We start from the raw sequence: 6875 nt of genomic DNA, 5'->3' as shown, positions 1-6875 counted from the left end.
AAGACTCTTGGGTAATGATTTAAGGTCCAAGTATGGTTTCTTTGGGCAAGGCATAGGGTTGGGTGTTAATGCTAAGAATTCACTTAAATTATCGTCTCGATATTCCAGACGCCAATTGTCATCTTCGAAAATCAGAGGCATCAGAATCTTTATAACTTCAGAGTAAGATTCTTCCGATAATCCTATCTCTCTTATACATTCATCAATAACATCCACCAGGTAACATGTGTCCTCTATAGCTGGGGCTCGCAGTAACTGTGTTAGAATAAACTCGACCTTCTCCTCACCTACCTCGAATGTCAACTTTTCTTTCGTTACGTCTATAATGGCTCCAGCAGTAGCTAGAAAAGGTCTTCCTAAGATTATAGGAGTGTTGTCGTCTTCCTTTATGTCCATAATTATGAAATCAGTAGGGATGTATAATTGTCCGATGCGGACGGGTACATTTTTAAGAACACCTACAGGATACTTGACATATCGGTCTGCAAGTTGTACTGACATCTTGGTTGGTCTTAGATCACCCATTTTTAGTTTCTCGCATTAGGATAATACTAGCTCCTAATTCGCATAGAGCTTTGTCTATGACAAATTTTCCTATATTGCAAGGTATGGAGAAACTTCCTGGGTCTTTCAGCTTAGGTGGCATTTTATTTTGAACTATTGCACTACATTTGGTAGTGAGTGTTACAGTCTTGTTGTGTTCTAGTTTCTTCTTATTCGATAGGATTTCTTTTAAGAACTTAGCATATGAGGGCATTTGGGTAATGGCTTCTGTAACCGGAATTGTGATGTTTAACTATTTAAGAAGTTCGACAAATTTCTTAAACTGCCTTGTGTTTTTAGATTTCTCGAGTCTTTGAGGGTACGGGATATGTGGTTTATAAGGTGGTGGAGTTATGTATGTGTCATACCCCAATTTTTGACCTAGGATACCACCTCATATTATTTGCATATACATCATCTGCATCTCTAACAAATTGCATATCTTGTGTTTGGTACTTGTGACTCCGCAAGATTTAAACAAGAAATCACTCATCAGTACAAGCAACAATCAATTAGGGATTTGTTCTCCCTTCATCTCAGATGAATCATCTTCATCAACAATCAACATTTGGTCCTCAAAGATTCATTTCAACAAGCTCAAAGGCTCTGAATCAACCAGATTAGGGTTTTGACTGAAGATAACATACTCCTGACTTTTTCTCAGGATTTGACCTAATGACTTGGTATATGACCTCAAGCCCCCAAGTACATCATTTTGACCTAATGCATTGGCTCAATACATCTCCTACACAAGGATTGATCAACAGTGAAATTTCAAATCATCAGATTAGGGTTTTAAACTATCAGGGACTGAAATCAGGGATCACATTTGGGAAACCCTAAAAAGCTCCAGGGGATCATTCAAAGGTTTTAATCATCTTCAAATAATCCCTATGAAAATATCCAATTGAAATTGTATCTCAATTCAAGATCCAGAGTCATCAAAGTCATCAGGTCGACAATTAGGGTTTTTGACCTAATTCACCTGAACAACTGACTTTTTAATCAGAAAATGGTTCCATAACTTAAACCATGGTTCAAGGTCCTCCAATAACTCAATGTGATCCATTCATACCATTCATTTGGTGAGGATAGCTTGGTTCATTTGAAATCTCCAGAACCGCGATTCGTCTGAAAAAGTCAACTGTACAAGATCACCATTGACTTTTTGGAAATTTTGGTCAACCATGACTTTTGAAGTTTTAAATCATCAATATATGATATATGAAGTCATTTGATCAAGGAAAATCAAGAAAATCAATCAAGAATCAAAAAGTCAAAAGTTTGACTTCCATACTTAGAAAATTTTCTAAGTGTTTTTCAATGGTTTTTTCCAAACTTTGGAAGGGAATAACTCAAAATTTCAGCTACAATTTGAAAAAAACTTCCAACATGAAAGTTGTAGATTTTGATCCAATGAACAGCTTTGTCACATAAATTTTTTTCCAAAAGATCAACCATTTAAGAGATATGGAGCTTCAAAGTTGGTATCTTTTGAAAAATTCACTTAAAATCTCATTTTCTTCAAAGTTCATGGATCTTTTTCACCCATTTCCTTAAAGGTCTTGAAGAAACTTTCAACTAGGGTTTTTAAGTACATAACATGAGCTTTCCAACATGTCCAAGAGCATGAAAAAATATGGAGCATATCTATGGTTTTGAATTATGCATTTAGTGATCATTTTCACTTGAAATTTCAAGTCATTTTGCCAAAGTTTTGAACCATTCTACCAAATGATGCAAGTAATGATACATCAATGCAATAATTGGAAGTTATTTTCTGGTTTGAGATCAGATTGGAAAGAGATAGAAAGCTTGGAAGATTAACCATGGTTAAGTCATTTTAACCATTTGCATTTAATGTGAAAGATTCCATTTTATCTCCAAATGCCAAATCACCATTCTTTGATCAACTTGCAAAGCTTTGTATTCAGAATCCTTGGCCTATAAATAGAGGTCCAAACTTCATTCAAAATCACATCTTCAAAACTTCTGATTAACTCTTTTCTTGATCAATAATCAACCATATCTTCAAAACAAATGGGCCTCTCCTTATGAGTTGTAAGTCCCATCCCTTTCACTTTGTACAGTTTTTCTTTGAACAGAAAACTTCTTTCGAAACAAAACTCTCAAACTGTTTTCAAATGACGAAACCTTGCATCTTTGTTTTATAAATTATAACATGAGCCTCCACATAGGTATAAGTCCCATTCCCTTACATGAAATTAAGTATTTCATTGTATATACACCTTTTTTTACATACCTCGATCGATTTGATTTTTAACCTCGAATAACAAATAAAAAAAAAAGGTTTTCTTTAAATCTTCCAAAAATTACCATGGGCCTCCATGTAGGTATACGTCCCAACCTCCTTTGTAAATATTTGTTTACATAGCTTTTAATAAAATCCACGAGCCTCTCCCCGAGTATAAGTCCCGAGCCCCGTGTATACAAACAGATCATCCTTACAGGTACATTTCCTTCATAAACTCCATTGTATACACACACTTTGTCATATATATGTGCTTGTTCATTTTTGCCCATGTTTGTTCATACTTGTTCTTGTGTTTTGTTCATATTATATATATGCTTGTTCAACTTAGTACAACACTAGGTTCCCTATAGCCTCCTATTGGGCTTCGTGCAAAGAATCTCCTTAGTTTAGGTTAGGAAATAGAGTATGGTTTCCCGGTGAAATCGCTCTAAGAGCTCAAACCAACTATACCATGCCTCCTCTTGGTCTTTATACAAATGACTTGTCCCTCCCATAGCCTCCTCTTGGGCTTACAATGCAAGGACCCTCGATTGTCCCTCCCATAGCCTCCTCTTGGGCTTACAATGCAAGGACCCTCGAATAGCCTCCTCTTGGGCTTCGTACAAGGACCTACGGGCTTCTTATAAGCATCCCCAATATCCAAAACAAATACCCTAGGAGATTAGACATTTTCATCTCTATGATAGGAGTATCTCTTCTATATCATCACAAACAATTAAAACTCAACTTTTTTGCCACAAGGCTGGCTAATCAATCAAACCCTTTTGCCACCAGGCTGGCTGATTAATCAAAGTTTTTGCCACAAGGCTGGCTTCTTCGAAACTTTTGCCACAAGGCTGGCTGATTAATCAAAACTTTTTGTCACAAGGCTGACTTTATTGAAAGTTTTTGCCACAAGGCTGGCTAATTAAACTTGTTTTTGCCACAAGGATGGCTAAACAAAAAAACATCTTTATCATTCTATGCACCATAAGTGGCACAACCCAGGTATTATAATGAAAATATTTTTAAACAAAAAATCAAACAGATGTATGTGATGATATAGATTAGATACATCGAGCATTAAGATGACATTTGTCTCTTACCCTTTGCTTCCACTAGCATAAGTGGGAACTACGATTGCTCTGACTTTCTCAACATCCCTTTGAGAATACGTAGGCACAAGGTCTTATCCTTGGCGAGCAAAACTTCTCCCTCAAACCACTCAAACCTTAGCACCCGTAGACCCCGAGCTACAGATGCTCTGATTCCCTCTAAGAGATATGTATGCAGAGGATCGCGATGATCTTTGCGAGCATAATCAAACAAACACCTTAGGTCCCACCTATCTCACAACAGAACCCCTAATAACATAGAATGAAACAAACATAATAAAGAAACCTATAGAGTACTATAGATACGTTGGGTGCTAATACCTTCCCTTCGTATAACCAACCCTCTTACCCGGAATCTCTCCCCCACTTTTGCATTGCTTTTAATTTTGTATTATTTGCTTTGCATTTCTTTTAAGGTTATTGCAACTTTTTTCCTTTTCCTAGTTTAGAAACAATAAAAAGTTTGGTCGTGACAAAAACAAAAGAAAAATCATTTTCTTGAGAACTCGAGCCCAAAGAACGCATCGGGTGTCTCATCCCGAAAAGACTCGATTTTTCCCTGCGACAGTGTGGCGCTTCTTTTTCCTTTATCTCGCCATCCTTGTCCTCTTTCTCCTTTGGATTACTTGGTTTATCCTTGGGTCTACTTTCCTCCTCAGTTGTCTTCCTAGGGCTTTGGAACATAGCAGGGTTTTTAAGCCTAGGATCAGTCGATTCGTCTATCTCTCTACCACTTCGCAGAATAATAGCATGAGCATGTCCTTTTGGGTTAGGTTGTGGCTGTCTTGGAAATGTCCCAGCAGGTGCGGCAGTAAGTGTTTGTTGTTGTGCCACTTGAGATATTTGTGTCTCAAGCATCTTGTTGTGAGTGGCCAACGAGTCTACTTTAGTCGCTAATTGTTTGATTTGCTCATTAGTGTGCACATTCTTGTTTATCAAATCCTTATTAGTCTGAGTTTGAGTGGCTATGAAATTTTCCATCATTAGTTCTAGGTTAGACTTCCTAGAGACGTTAGTTGCAGCGAAGGGTGCCTTTTGATATCCAGGTGGTACACTGGGTGCTTGACCAGGTGCATACAATGCATTGTTGTTCTTGTACGAGAAGTTAGGGTGATTCTTCCATCCTGGGTTATACGTGTTTGAGTAGGGGTTTCCTTGAGCATATTTTACTGGTTCGGGGGAAACTACTGTCAAAAGATGGCACTCGGGGGCAGCATGTCCAAACATTCCGCAAATTTCACAATTTGGGATAGCAATAGCCACAACGGCTACAGGTTCTACAGTGAGGTTTTCGATCTTCTGAGTTAGGGCATCGACTTTAGCGTTAACGCGGTCGAGGCTACTTATCTCGTAGATACCACTTTTCGTTGAAGATTTCTCTCTAAAAGTTTTCTCTGATCGAGCTCTCTCACTTCCCCATTGATAATGATTCAGAGCCATACTCTCGATAAGTGCATAGGCATCATCATATGCTTTGTCCATCAGTGTGCCACCTGCGACGGCGTCAATTGTAAGTCTCATATTGTTGAGGAGACGATTGTAGAAGGTATGGATAATCAACCATTCTTCTAATCCGTGATGTGGACAGAGTCTAAGCATGTCTTTATATCTCTCCCACGCTTCGAATAAAGACTCGTTGTCTTTTTGTCTAAACCCATTTATCTGAGCTCTTAGCATGGCGATCTTACTAGGTGGAAAATAACGTGCCAGGAAGACTTTCTTAAGTTCATTCCAGGTCGTGACAGAATTCACGGGTAGAGACTAGAGCCAAGCTCTAGCTCCATCCTTTAGTGAGAAAGTAAAAAGGCGCAGCCGGATAGCTTCCGCACTGACATTATTCGCCTTTACAGTGTCTGCATATTGCAAGAACACTGAAAAATGAAGATTAGGGTCTTCCGTCGCATTTCCAGAAAATTGATTTTGTTGTACAGCTGACAACAAGGACGATTTTAGCTCGAAAATGTTCGCCTCAATAGCAGGAGCAACAATGCTGTCATACCCCAATTTTTGACCTAAGATACCACCTCATATCATTTGCATCTCTAACAAATTGCATAGCTTGTGTTTGCTACTTGTGCTTAGCAGGGTTTAATCCAGAAATCACTCATCAGTACAAGCAACAGTCAAATAGGGTTTTGTTCTCCCTTCATCTCAAAAGAACTATCTTCATCAACAATCAACATTTGGTCCTCAAGGATTCAATTCAACAAGCTCACAGGCTCTGAATCAACCAAATTAGGGTTTTGACTAGAGATAGCATACTCCTGACTTTTGCTCAGGATTTGGCCTAATAACTTGGGACATGATATCAAGACCCAAAGTGCATCATTTTGACCTAATCTATTGGCTCAAGACATCTCCTATACAAGGATTGATCAACAGTGAAAATTCAAATCATCAGATTAGGGTTTTTGAACTATCAGGGACTGAAATCAGGGATCACATTTGGGAAACCCTAAAAATCCCCAGGAAGTCAATCAAAAGTTTCAATCATATTCAAATAATCCCTATGACAATATACAATGGAAATTGCATCTCAATTCAAGATCCACAGTCTTTAATTTCATCGGGTCGACAATTAGGGTTTTTGACCTAATTCACTGAACAACTGACTTTTTAATCAGGACATGGTGCCACAACTCAAACTATGGCTCAATATCCTCCAATAGCTCAACATGATCCATTCATACCATTCATTTGGTGAGGATAGCTTGGTTCATTTGAAATCTCCAGAAACGCGATTCGTCTGAAAAAGTCAACTGTACAAGATCACCCTTGACTTTTGGGAAATTTTGGTCAACCATGACTTTTGAAGTTTTGAATCATCAATATATGATATATGAATTCATTTGATCAAGAAAAATCAAGAAAATCAATCAAGAATCAAAAAGTCAAAGTTTGACTTTCATACTTAGAAAAATTTTCTAAGTGTTTTTCAATGGTTTTTTCCAAACTTTGGAAGG

The 6875-nt window shown here is 37.9% G+C and overlaps 1 protein-coding gene and 1 non-coding gene across 2 annotated transcripts; one reads left to right on the top strand and one right to left on the bottom strand.

The window, feature by feature from the left end:
- Positions 1-517: 517 nt before the first annotated feature.
- On the bottom strand, positions 518-5589 carry LOC131604121 (uncharacterized). The gene is made up of 2 exons (XM_058876607.1): positions 4461-5589; positions 518-771 (listed from the first exon to the last, which is right to left on the bottom strand). The coding sequence occupies exons 1-2, from the start codon at positions 5587-5589 to the stop codon at positions 518-520; spliced, it is 1383 nt and encodes a 460-aa protein (XP_058732590.1).
- On the top strand, positions 5483-5589 carry LOC131608401 (small nucleolar RNA R71). Its single transcript, XR_009285664.1, has one exon. It is a non-coding gene; the product is annotated as a small nucleolar RNA R71 (small nucleolar RNA).
- Positions 5590-6875: the final 1286 nt, after the last annotated feature.

This window comes from Vicia villosa, linkage group LG5, assembly GCF_029867415.1.
Source record: "Vicia villosa cultivar HV-30 ecotype Madison, WI linkage group LG5, Vvil1.0, whole genome shotgun sequence".
NCBI classification, from domain to species: domain Eukaryota; kingdom Viridiplantae; phylum Streptophyta; class Magnoliopsida; order Fabales; family Fabaceae; genus Vicia; species Vicia villosa.
The sequence above is the reverse complement of the archived record's forward strand: the minus strand, read 5'-3'. Positions and strand labels throughout refer to the sequence as shown.

What these genes read in the sequence shown, in the direction of transcription:
- LOC131604121 (XM_058876607.1), bottom strand. Translation starts at nt 5,589, where the DNA reads ATGCTAAGAGCTCAGATAAATGGGTTTAGACAAAAAGACAACGAGTCT. An exon ending in CTGTCGCAGGGAAAAATCGA is followed by an intron (nt 772 to 4,460) that starts GTCTTTTCGGGA and finishes TTCCGGTTACAG; the next exon opens with AAGCCATTACCCAAATGCCC.